Below are 13705 nucleotides of genomic sequence, written 5' to 3' on the forward strand. Positions count from 1 at the left end.
AGAGCGCATTGCAGTAGTCCAAGCAGGAGATAACTAGAGCATGCACCACTCTGGCAAGACAGTCTGCGGGCAGGTAGGGTCTCATCCTGCGTACCAGATGGAGCTGGTGGACAGCTGCCCTGGACACAGAATTGACCTGTGCCTCCATGGACAGCTGTGAGTCCAGAAAGACTCCCAGGCTGCGCACCTGGTCCTTCAGGGGCACAGTTACCCCATTCAGGACCAGGGAGTCCTCCACACCTGCCCGCCTCCTGTCTGCAGGAATCCAGGTATTACTCCACCTGCACAGCAACAACACCTACCTGTTTCGGTTCTGCAGCTTGTGGATCTCGTTCGTCTGCATCAGCAGCTGCTTCTCCAGCTTATTGGTGGACAGAGAGTTCTCCAGGAGCTGGATCTCAATGCGGGAGGTCTGGTTGAGTACCTGCGCAAGGCACAGAATAAAACCTGAAGCTGGAATGAAGTATAAAGGTAAAGGGACCCCTGACCATTAGGTCCAGTGGTGGCCGACTCTGGGGTTGCGGCGCTCATCTCGCTTTACTGGCCGAGGGAGCCGGCGTACAGCTTCCGGGTCATGTGGCCAGCATGACTCAGCCGCTTCTGGCGAACCAGAGCAGTGCATGGAAACGCCGTTTACCTTCCCGCTGGAGTGGTACCTATTTATCTACTTGCACTTTGAGGTGCTTTCGAACTGCTAGGTTGGCAGGAGCAGGGACCGAGCAACGGGAGCTCACCCCGTTGCGGGGATTCGAACTGCCGACCTTCTGATCAGCAAGTCCTAGCTCTGTGGTTTAACCGACAGCGCCACCCGCCTATAAATATATTTTATACCGGCGAGACCAAAGATTTATAGAAGATTGGGAAAAATTTACAGAATATATGCATAAATTATGTGATAATCAAATAACGCTTGTAAGCTTAAATGAAGCGCTGTAAAAAGAAATGTTAGAATTGGAGTAAAGTAAGGCTTTAGTTTTAAGAATAATTGAAGTAAGACCTTAGAAATGTGTATGAAACTTAATGGGGAAGGAGTATCAGGCAGGATGAGGGAAGTAAAAAAAAAAAAGAGAGAGTGGATATCATAAAAAAAGATGTATGATTTGTATAATTTTGTATTGGAAAAATTGAATAAAAATGATTTATTAAAAAAATATAAATATATTTTATAAACGAATAATGCACTCTATCCTCACAACTACAGGATTGCGGATTTGGAAGGGACACCAGGGTATCATCTAGACTGACATAACAATTTTTCTTTGTTTCTTCTCTTCTTCGACCCTCTTTCCCCATTTGAAAACCTCCACCAACCCACCTGAGCCTCCACGTCAGTCAGTTTCCTGGTCTGCTCCGCTGTTTGGTTCAAGAGGTTCGTCCCAATCTCCAGCATCGTGGCCGTCTGGTTCTGCACCACGTTCTGCTGGATCTGCACCATTTCCGACTTCATATTCATCTGGATGTAGCTCTCCAGCTAAAGGTGAAGGAGTCAAAACGTTAAGGGCAAACTCCTCAAGACCTTTCCTCCCCCTCTGTCTTGCCTTCCTCCAGCCCATTCGACAAAAAGGCCCCTTTTCTCCCCCCTCCCCATTTCCTCCTTCGTAAGAAATAATTGAGAAACTCATTCGGAAGAAATAATTGTGCCGTTTGTCTCTAGAGAGGCACCTTGGATTCTCTTGGCTCCACAGTGGTGCCAAATCTGGAGCAGTTCTTGAGAAATATAACCCAGGGCAATTTGACCAAGATGATGCTCAGGGATGCTTTTTGTGGTCAGGCAAAATACTGAGTTATCTAGAGGTCACGACATGTTGTCAGCAAACCTGGAACACTGCCTCCATGAGAGTCTGGGGGTGGAATCTGCTTTTGGAAAAATTAATCTCTCTGAGAAATGTTGGCTAAGAAAAATGCTGGATGTTTATGGTGTCCCTGAAATCCCTCTCGTTTTCTAGACTCCCATTTTCTCTTGCAAAAATCCTGCTCCCATCCAGCATACAGGTTTCAGTGTTGGAGCTGGATAGCTTCTCTGAGAAAATAGGGGCTCTTTCAAAGATTAATTGGAGGAGGACCTGCAGGGAGGAAAGGCATTTGCTTTCCCCGAATTATCCTCTCCGAAAAGGAGATCCTAGATACTAACAGTGAACTTGTCGTCTCAGTGTGAATCATCATATATGGCCTCGGCCCAGTATACCTGAAGGAGTGTCTCCACCCCCATCATTCAGCTCGGACACTGAGGTCCAGCGCCGAGGGCCTTTTGGCGGTTCCCTCGCTGCGAGAAGCAAGGTTGCAGGGAACCAGCAAGAGGACCTTCTCGGTGGTGGCACCCGCCCTGTGGAACAGCCTCCCATCAAATGTCAAGGAAATAAACAACTACCTGACGTTTAGAAGACGTATGAAGGCAGCCCTGTTTAGAGAAGTTTTTAATGTTTGATCTTTTACTGTGTTTTTAATATCCTGTTGAAAGCCGCCCACAGTGGCTGGGGAAACCCAGCCAGATAGGCAGGGTATAAATAAATTATTATTATTATTATTATTATTATTATAGCCCAAACAGCATCACTTGACCTGAAGGAGCGTCTCCACCCCCATCCTTCTGCCCGGACACTTAGGTCCGGTGCCGAGGGCCTTCTGGCGGTTCCCTCGCTGTGAGAAGCGAGGTTACAGGGAACCAGGCAGAGGGCCTTCTCGGTAGTGGCACCCGCCCTGTGGAATGCCCTCCCACCAGATGTCAGAGAAAAACAACTACCAGACTTTTAGAAGACATCTGAAGGCAGCACTATTAGGGAAGCTTTTAATGTTAAATAGGTTATTGTATTCCCCAGAGTGGCTGGGGAAACCCAGCCAGATGGGTGGGGTATAAATAATAAATTATCATCATCATTATTATTATTGAGGGGAGGAACTCACAAAAACTTCCCCAGGAAGACTGAGCATGCTCAGTGAGCACGGAATATCGAGTGTCTATTTGGGGCGGGGCAGGGAATGGAATGGAGTATTTGGGAAACGGGCATGGCTGGCCAGCACCCTGAACAGGAGCACTCCACACGGGATTCCCTATAGCAACTGTGCATTTGTTGTGAGGCACACGCAATCTTTGCCCCCAAAGCCCTGATATATTGGATGAAAATAAGGCAAAAAGCACTGGCCCCCGGCCCCCGGCCCCTGCTCCCTCTCCTGCTCCTCCTCTTCCCCCTTCTCCAACTGGCCGGCAGCTGGGAAAGGTCTGTGTGCGTCTCTCCCTTGGGATCCGCCAACACCATTCCGCATGGCTCGGGGCAGGGTAAGAATAAACATGTCATTTCCTCTAAAGCACTTCCTATTCCAAGCCTTTAGCTGAAAGAGCTTCAGGGGAGAGCCAGCCTTAATCAGATAATTGCTGTGATCAATCCGCTATAGTTTCAACTGCATTGTTTAAAGGGCTTGCTAACTGAGCAAATCACACGCTTGATGGACTGCTCGCAGTTGCTGGCTTGGAGTCGAGGAATATGGAATCCCAGCCACATCAATTCCGGGATAAAGTATGCAGCACAAATAACAGCTCTGATGGTGCAGTTGGCTGTTGTTGTTTTTTTAAATTTATATTTATTGAGGTTTTAACAATAAACTCAACAATAACAATAACAATAACAACAAAAACCACTACACACTACACAAATACAAAAAGGAAAAAATACGGAACAAGAAAGAAAGATGAACAATCAAACACGTAAAAGGAAAAAAAAAACAGCACATAAAATTAAACTTTCCAAAATGTCCTTTCATTAACTTGTTCCTTTGACTTCCTCTCGCCTCCCTTTTTGCATTCTATTTTAATTTGTTATTTTAGCAAATCCTTCTGATTTAACATTACCTGCTTTTTCATAATAATACATTACACACAATCTTAAAAACAGCTTTTGCAAAAGTCAAATTGTTTAATCAGAATGGAGAGGTTTGATCTTGCAGTCCATGGGACTCTCAAGAGTCTCCTCCAGCACCATAATTCAAAAGCATCAATTCTTCGGCGATCAGCCCTGAGTGCTCACTGGAAGGACAGATCCTGGAGCTGAGGCTCCAATACTTTGGCCACCTCATGAGAAGAGAAGACTCCCTGGAAAAGACCCTGATGCTGGGAAAGATGGAGGTCACAAGGAGAAGGGGACGACAGAGGACAAGATGGTTGGACAGTGTTCTCGAAGCTACCAGCATGAGTTTGACCAAACTGTGGGAGGCAGTGGAAGACAGGAGTGCCTGGCGTGCTCTGGTCCAGGGGGTCACGAAGAGTCAGACACGACTAAAGGACTAAACAACAACAACAAAACCCTTTCCTTATGAGCCCAGTATGATGTCACACACCTGGGAGGGCAAACACCACAAGGTCCAATTCCTGTCATCAGTGCTTTTTGCTAGGGGTACACATACCCCTAAACATTTTGTGAAACTTTGTACTTTTGTCCATTTGCTTTTCCCCGATTTGAACTATAAAATGGTGATTTTCTTGAGCCAAAATGAGAGTACCCCTAACATTTTTTAAAGAAAAAAAAAACAACCCACTGAGTTAAACTATGGAACTCACTGCCACTGGAAGCAGTGATGGGTTTAAAAGAGGATTAGACAATTTCAGGAAGGAAAAGGTTGTCGATGGCTCCTACCCACGATAACTAAACGCTTCTGAAAACAAGTTGCTGGGAACCACAAGATGTGAGAGAGCTCTTGGGCTGAATCCTTGCCTGCGGCATTTCCTTAAGGCATCTGGTTGGCCACTGAGAGAACAGGATGCTGGAGGGCAAATTTTGCAGAAGGGCTGTGTTTCAGTTCCCATTTTGTTTCAGAAAATGCGGATTAGGTGGGGTTTGCCTTGAATCGTGACATCTAAAAGCTGACCAGCAAAGTCCCGCTAAGCATCTGGGTCTGATCTGGCTGAGGGCAAAGAAGATGCAGCGGCAGAGAGGGGCATCCGCGAGTTGTCACTGAGAAAAACGGAAAGACGCCTCAAGCTTAGGACGCAGATGAAAGTCAGATGTCCCTTCCTCTTTCTCAAGCCACCAGGGAGATGAGTTTCCCAAAACCGGCCTATTTTTAGGAGAGGTTGTTGTGAATCAAATGTTTGGTTAATTTGATACATCCCAGGTGCCCCCTGTTTTTGGAAGGACTTGTGGGAGACAGGGAAATGGGGACTTCAGAATACAGGCTGTTGAGGCACCTGAAGCAAGAACATAGCAGAAAGAGATTCCTACTGCGGAGAGACCAGGCCTTGAACTAGGAGTCTCTGGGTGTGAAGGACCAGTTTTCCTGCATCACAAGATGCCTGTAATGATCTCAGGCAGGCAAGCAAGCCCCGATAAGAAGTAATGACTCTCCGGCAGTTTTATGTGCATTTATTTAAAACATCCAGAGCACAGCTTCTCGCCTGCTCGCATCGGCCAGTCTGAATCTCTACCCCTTTCACAGCAGGAAGGATGCCAAATTCCCGCCCTTCCCCTCTTGCCCTACAGTTGTCCTCTGACCTTATCCAATCTCCTAAAACGGGGACTGAGAAGCTGGCCTTCCTACCTCCCTACTTCCACTTGACACACTCTCAGTCCTCTGCTTATCTGCTGGTTGCCTAGCAATGCTCTGGCTGCCTCCTAACTCTCCCGCTCCTTGAGAGCTAACAGTGTCATCTTCTGGAAGGGGGGGGGGGGGACAGACAAATTACCCCTTCTTGGCTGTGTCAGCCAGTTTTCATCTGCAGAGTCGGTCTCTCTCTCTCACTTAGCTCAATTTCTGAGTCTGACTCTTCCCCTGCGCTCAGATGAGCCATGTTCCTGACAATGCCAAGACATATGCAGATGGCTTTCAAAGGACTAGGTCCGATCCATGAAGGGCAGGTCAAACCGAGCCCCATAATAAACCCCAGCACCAAGTTTACCCCTTCCCCTCCTTCTGCAACACACTTATGGACACAGCAACTTTGTTAGACACGATTCTTCTGATGGTTAATTCCCCAGCTTAAGGACATAAGAAGAACCCGAGGCATCTAGGGGATAAGGGCTCAACAAGAAAGACCTGGTTATGTTTAGAATGATACCGCAAAGGGAAATGTTCCCTGATACCAAGATGAGGGATTCTATGGAATGCAGATAGAGAGAATCGATAAGAATAATGATCTGTTGTGACCTTGATGGAAGTGTACGCTAGACGAACATTCTTGTGTTTTAGCTCATCCCCCCCTTTTTTCTTCCTTCTCCTTCTTCTTTCCTTTTTCTTTTTTCTTTCCCATAATGACTTATGTTCTATACCATGTACTTTGATATTTTTTTTGTAGTTGTTTAGCTTTTTCATTATTATTATTATTATTAAGGATTTTTCGTTTGTAATTTGGGTTGTTTATATTTATCTGTATTTGTTTAAAGCAAAATAAAAATTACTATTAAAAAAATTAGAATAAGAAGAGCCTGAGGCATGGAGTACCATAGGTCCATAATAGCTGTTTGTCCTGAACATATGCCCTTCCCTGGATGACCTGGAATATCCCAAGAGAGAAGAGGACAGTCAGTCTGAGCTATGGGTAGCCCTCGCAGGAGCTGCTGAACCAGGAGACAGGCCAGTGGACAGAACGGATAAGGCAGGATCAAAGGTAAAGCAGAGCCAGGGGAGAAAGCAGAATAAAGGAAAAGCTTTGCGCCAGAGCAAGGTTCAGGTGGAGAAGGAAGCCCCTCCCTGTCTAGAAAGCACCATTGGTCAACCTGAATGGGCAGAGCAAGCTCATTTTCTCTAAAAAGGTGAACTCCTGCAATTCAGCCTCCCACCACAAGGGGTGGTAACACAAAGATTCTGGTTGTTGTTTAGTCGTTTAGTCGTGTCCGACTCTTCGTGACCCCATGGACCAGAGCACGCCAGGCACCTCTGTCCTCCACTACCTCCCGCAGTTTGGTCAAACTCATGCTGGTAACCTCGAAAACAAAGATTCTAGCAGTGCCAATATATTTCCATTCTCTATCATTCACCATGGTGATTTAATAGGCTGGATTGCAGGAAACAGACATCTGGATTCAGCCTCAGATATTGCCTCTTAACGCCACAATAAACTCCCTTGCAGCCACTTCCCTTGTGTGATGACGTGCACAGATGTTCTGCTGTGGGTTGTTGAAAGCTGAGGGCTTAGCAATAGCTTGGGGGTGGACTCCTCAAAAGGTGTTTGGAATGATGGAGAGAAATATTTCAATCCTTCAAATGTGTGGCGTCACCTACATCATCTGCGTGGCACATTAGGAGCCGTTTGTCGAGCAGAGGGTAATATCTGGAGAGAACATGTCAGCATGAAGCCCCACGGCTTCTGGAGACTTCCCCTTAGTGTCACATCGTTAATCCTCCAATTTTGCCCGGCAAAAGTTTTGTTTATGAAAATGAACAAATTTGAGTACAGGAAACACAAGCAGAGGTTGGGGGGTGGTCACGGGTCGAGGCTGGGAGGAACACAATACCCAAAACAACATGCCCACCAACTGCAGCTTGGCTTCCCATTTTCTTGTGGAAAGGGGCATGTCTAATGTTGGTTAAATGGAGCAAAAAATGGAGCAAGTAGAGGCAGCTGGCTTGAATTAATCAGGACTGAGTGTGAACTGCTTCTTGTTTGTCGCAAATATTTTCCAGAACGTTTGCTTGATGTTAGAGCATAAGAAGGACCAGGCCAGTGGTCCATCAAGCCCGGCCTCCTGTCCTCACACTGGCAAACCAGACTTGGGGTTCCCTCCTGGTCAGGAAAGGAAATCTCTTACAGGAAGTTAACGTTATGCCAAGTGTGCTGGGCCCGGGGGTAACCCATGCAATGTGGTCCAGGACTGGTTCAGAATCTGAAGGTTCTGCTAGGAGTCAGTCCAACAGGGCCAAGGCAGGATACGAGGCAGGAAACCAGGCAAGGACAGGTACAGGATCTCAGGCAGGATCTAGCATGCAGCAATGTTGCTCCCGCAACCTGGGGCGGGGTCCGGCAGCCTTTTATCTTTGTCAGGGTAACAGCTGGTCCTGATCCCCCAGCGACTCACCTCCCTGTTTTGCAAGGAGACATTCAACCAAACATACAGAGGAAAATTCCCTTGGAACTACAGAGCCAATCAGAACATGTGCTTCTTCAGTGTCACTTTGTTTGGATGCTAACCAACACCTCCACACAGCTCCCTCTCAGCTAGTTGGCTTTCAAATCAAGATGATTAACCCTTAAGTTGCGTGATCCTTGACTTCCAACAAATAGCTGATTTGCTCTTGCAAGCAGATTGCCATCAGATGTACACCGAAAAGAAAGCCGTGTCTGGATCTACACGCCGTTGTCACATGCAGAGCACAATGATTCAGAAGTGAGAGCCTTGCGCCGTGTTTTAGAACGGGGAACATGGTGTGCAATTAAGCCAACTGTAGATAATAAGAGGGATAAAATGTGTAATGACAGCTTGGATTGCTTTACAGGAAAGTGACCCAAATAAGGGAGGCCAGCATGAGGAAAGACAGAAATAGAGGGTCAGAAGTGAGTGTTTTGTTTGTTTTTTGTCCTTTTAATACATACCCCAGAAGGAACTCTGAGTTCCTTTTCTTGACAAACTTGCTAACTGGATTAGTCTGCTCAAGTCAAGTTTCATTCCAGTGCAATTCAACAGACTGTCCTGATGAATACAAAGAAACAGCCCATAAAGGGTGATTAAGCTGTAGAAGTCTGTAGAAATTGTATTAATTTGATAGTTGGGTGTTGCTGTGATGCTGTCCTCACATCCCTGTACTTAGGGATGTAAGGAGACCGTGATTTCCATCGTGTCATCCGTTCATAAAAACATAAGATGAACCTGCTCTCACAGTGGCCAGCCAGAGGCCTGTGGGTACCATGCAAGGAGGATTCGAACACAAGAGCAACCCTCTCCCATCCTGTAGTTTCCAGCAACTTGCATTCATTGCTGCCTCTGACTGTGGTGGCAGAGCAGAGCCATTGCTGCTGTTGTTTAGTCGTTTAGTCGTGTCCGACTCTTCGTGACCCCCTGGACCAGAACACGCCAGGCACTCCTGTCTTCCACTGCCTCCTGCAGTTTGGTCAAACTCATGCTGGTAGCTTCGAGAACACTGTCCAACCATCTCGTCCTCCGTCGTCCCCTTCTCCTTGTGACCTCCATCTTTCCCAACATCAGGGTCTTTTCCAGGGAGTCTTCTCTTCTCATGAGGTGGCCAAAGTCTTGGAGCCTCAGCTTCACGATCTGTCCTTCCAGTGAGCACTCAGGGCTGATTTCCTTCAGAATGGAGAGGTTTGATCTTCTTGCACTCCATGGGACTCTCAAGAGTCTCCTCCAGCACCATAATTCAAAAGCATCAATTCTTCGGCGATCAGCCTTCTTTATGGTCCAGCTCTCACTTCCATACATCACTACTGGGAAAACCATGGCTTTAACTATACGGACCTTTGTTGGCAAGGTGATGTCTCTGCTGCTAGTAGCCATCAATGGTTAGTCATCTTCTCCATGAATTTGTCTCATCCACATTGGTGGCCCTCCCTGCCTCTTGTGACAAGGGGTTCCATAGTTGAAGATTGCTCTCTGTGAAGACGTATTTCGTCTGTCCTGAGTCTTCCAATTCAGCCAATATAAATCAAATGACGACATTTCTAAGTCTTTTCAGGGTCTTCAGAATCTGAAATCTCAAGACTGGGGAGGTTTTCTGAGAGCAAATGACCACCGGCCAAAATTGCTGGTCATGCACGGCAAGGCTTGCTCCAGCTCACATGGAAACTTTGCTCCTGCTGAACCCAGTGGGATATGATGTTTTCCCTGGGGGCAGGAGGAAGTTTCATTGAGAAATCCAAGGCTTTTTCCAAGATCCGCAGGATTAACACAGGAAATGGGGAAAGAGGAAGAATCCATAAATGAAAATCTGATCTTCCTGTGTGTGTGTGTGTGTGTGTGTGTTATAAAAAGGCCCAGAAGATTTTTTAAAAATGGGGGAAAATTATGAACCACATTTGTGTTTTACATGGGAGTTACATTCTGGGGGGATTGTGCGTAAAGGCAAAATTGCATATACTGTAGTCAGAATGACACTGGAACCGCAACCCCATAACCATCCCTACCTTTTCAGAGATGGAGCTCCAAGTGGACCAATCCTGTTTTAAAGCCACTCAGGTTGGTAGCCACCTTCCTCCAGTGGCAGGGAGTTCCACAGTATGACGATGTGCTGCTTTATTTCATCTGTCTTAAATCTCCCCACATTCAGCTTAAGCCTCTTCCGCCCTGCAGAGGAGGTGGGATTGCGGGCGTCACGGCCCAGCCCCCGCGCGATTGGGGGAATCCCCGGCCACGTCACCCCCCTGGCCAGCCAATCAGCTGGCTTTGGGGGCATGACCTGCCCGATTTAAACGCAAGTGCGGCCGGGGATCTCCCTCTTTTCCCGCATACCAGCTGTTCCTGTTTTCCCCGCCCTATAAGGTTTTCGTTCCTTGACCTTGCTATGGACCTCGGTTGGTGGCCGTTGAGGGGCCTAGTAGGAATTCTTCCACTTGGCAAATCGGCACCAGCCACTTGGTTTTTGCCTACCTCGTAGCAAATCATCACAACTTTCTTGGTATTGGTGGTTAGGCATTGGTATTGATCTTTAGATGGAAGAGGGGAGGAAGCGCCATCACCTGCCCCGCATATGGAAGGGTAGTCCGATAAAGGATTCCGGGGGGCGTGGCCCTGTCCGAAGCCTAAGGAGGTGAGGGCCTAAGGCACACCCCCAATTGGTGACCCCAGGGGAGTTCCTAGTTGATGTGCATCAGCAGGACTCCCCCTACTGGTGGTTAACCCTTCCTGGACTTCAAGCGGACGGGCTGAAGCCGGGTAGTCTATTAGGACCAATGCCTAAGCCAATACCGCTCATCACCTGTAACCAACCAAATAAAGTTGTGGCCATATTTAGCCCATTAACCTTAAATAATTGTGTCATGTATCTTTATTTCCACTGGGGTGGGGGTGGGAACTTGCCACGCAAATTGCACATCCACGAGCTCTACTATTGAGAAAGGGAGAAGAGTTTTTTTCTCTCCCCTTTCTTCATGCTGTGCATAATTTTATCAGCTTCTATCATGTTGCCCCTTACTTGGCTTTTCTCCATACTAGAAAGTCTCAAAAGTTCCTGACCCCGAGCATTAGGAACATGCAGAAAAGCAGCAAAGTCTACTCAGTTCCGAGAGGTGCAATGCAGTTATTTGCCCTGGATTTGAGCCAAATTGCTTTCCATCTCCCAGCCTGTTCCTCCTTCCATCAAGACTGATAGTAGCTGTTATGTATAGTGGTACCTGGGTTTCGGGTTACATACGCTTCAGGTTACATACACTTCAGGTTACATACGATTCAGGTTACAGACTCCACTAACCCAGAAATAGTGCTTCAGGTTAAGAACTTTGCTTCAGGATGAGAACAGAAATTGTGCTGCAGCGGTGTGGCAGCAGCTGGAGGCCCCATTAGCTAAAGTGGTGCTTCAGGTTAAGAACAGTTTCAGGTTAAGAACGGATCTCCAGAACGAATTAAGTTCTTAACCCAAAGTACCGCTGTACTAAGCTTGGATCCTAGAACAATAGGCAAGTAGGATCCTAGAATGCAACAATGGATTGGCTTGCAGGAAAAGAGCAATCAGGCTCCAGGAGGAAGTTAATCAGCCTATTAGGCTGGTTGGATCCTAGAATGCAACAACTAATTGGCCTGCAGGAAAAGACCAATCAGGCTCCAGGAGGGAAGCAGAATCAGCCAATCAGACGGGATTTGTTGTGTAAATCATGTACAGTGGTACCTCTGATTGCAAACATGATCTGTTCCGGAGGCCCATTCACAACATGAGCAGAACGCAACCCACATCGTGCATGGGTCGCGATTCACCGCTTCTGCGCATGCGCATGATGTGATTTTGCGTGTCTGCGCAAGCACAAGCGGCAAAACCCGGAAGTAACCCTTTCCGCTACTTCTGGGTCGCCGCGGGACGCAACCTGAAAACGCTCAACCTGAAGCAAACGTAACAAGAGGTATGACTGCATATAAAAGCCTGAGATTTGGGGGGCAATTCAATCGCTGTTTTACAAGCTGCAACAAAGAGCATGAAATCACTACAGGACTCTGAGTATATTTCAGTAGCTCTGCAGAAACTGTAGCTATCTCTTAAAAACCACTCCAGTGAGTTTGGGGGGAGCGTATGGACAACTTGCTAATTCACTTTCTCCGCAGCCTCTCATTAATCATGGCTGCCTATTGCCAAGCGCACAAGATCCTTTGCTCCCCCCTCCTCATTTTTCGCTTTCTCCCCCCTTCCCCATGTTTTCCTTTCAACTAAACTGAATCTCTCCCGCAATGCAAAACATCGAGTTCAGAAAGGAACTCGAAGCCCAGGCCCTGTCGCCCTGATTTCTGACAAAGCCAGAATAACAAACTCAAAACCATCAAAAGTGCCAGCGAGGGAACGGGACGGGGTCGCGGGCACATGCCTCGTTATTTTGGGAACGGCAGGACCGATCTGTGCTTTCGTTGTCCCTGGGAAGCTTCCAAAGATTTGCTTGAAATGTGCAGCGTAGCAGCAGTTTAAGGGAAGGAGGGAGAGAAATTCAGGGAGGGTGGAGACAAAGGAGAGATGGAGGATTCTCTCCTCCAAATACCGTTCTTTCTCTTCCCCTCTTCCACTGAAGGAAGGAATTTGCCACACCACTGCAAAGTTGGCTACCTTTGGTGGAGAAGGCTGGGGGAGTCCTATAGGGTCTTAATTTGCCGCCTGTTTATCTTCAAATTAAGAAGTTAGTGTGGCAATGGCAGGGACAAACAGATAGTTTAAGGCTGCCAGACTCCAACGAGCAAACATGATCCAGAATGTGTCCTCAGCCAAGCCTCTTGCTTCTTATGGCATCAATATTCATGGTGTACACACTCGCTTTATGTGTGTGTGTCTGTGTGTGTGTGTTAGGGATGGGAGGAAATTCAGTTTTGTTTACATTTTAATGACAAAGTTGCCTAATTCGCACCCTCGAACCAGTACAGTGGTACCGTTCCGGAGCCCCGTTCACATCCAGAAGCAAATGCAACCTGCGTCTACACGTCCGTGGGTCGCGATTTGCCGCTTTCACGCATGCACATGACGTCATTTTGAGCGTCTGCGCATGCACGAGCGGCGAAACCCAGAAGTAACATGTTCCGTTACTTCCGGGTCGCCGCAGAGCACAACCTGAAAGCCCTCAACCTGAGGCTCATTTAACCCGAGGTATGACTGTCCATGAATGGAGGTGCAACTATCCTCTGAAATTGGGATTCCTCTTGGAATTTGGCCATGCAGTTCTCCAACCAGCCAATGTGTACAAAAACACAGATATTGGGGGGAAGCGTGCATACAAACAGATATAAATGATTGAAGATCACATTATATTTGGAGGAATCGCTTGGGGAAAACGTGCCTATTAATCAAAATGTGCCTATTAGTTATTTGAAGAAATTCTCACTAACTGCTGCTGGATTGACATGAGGATTAAAAGAAATTGAACTGAATTTAAGATTGGAAAAATGAGAAACCAGGAGAAATCACAAATGACAGATTTATCCATCGGGGGGGGGGAGCACTCTGCATATGCACTAACAACAACAACAACATTTTAAATTGCATTTTAACCTGTATTTTAAATTGGTTTTCTTTCCTTATTATGTTTTTACTGAAATTTTATTGATGTTAGCCGCCCTGAGCACAGCTCTGGCCGGGGAGGGCGGGGTAT

At 47.0% G+C, this 13705-nt stretch overlaps 1 protein-coding gene across 1 annotated transcript in view; it reads right to left on the reverse strand.

The window, feature by feature from the left end:
• The window catches only part of ANGPT4 (angiopoietin 4), a 46145-nt gene that overhangs the window by 18233 nt on the left and 14207 nt on the right, over positions 1-13705 (reverse strand). Inside the window, exons 2-3 of the mRNA XM_053394628.1 lie at positions 1316-1471; positions 303-424 (exon numbers count right to left, since the gene is read on the reverse strand). Of these exons, the coding sequence (XP_053250603.1) occupies positions 303-424; positions 1316-1471 (278 nt within the window). The remainder of the gene's footprint in view (positions 1-302; positions 425-1315; positions 1472-13705) is intronic.

This window comes from Podarcis raffonei, chromosome 6 (assembly GCF_027172205.1).
Source record: "Podarcis raffonei isolate rPodRaf1 chromosome 6, rPodRaf1.pri, whole genome shotgun sequence".
NCBI lineage: Eukaryota > Metazoa > Chordata > Lepidosauria > Squamata > Lacertidae > Podarcis > Podarcis raffonei.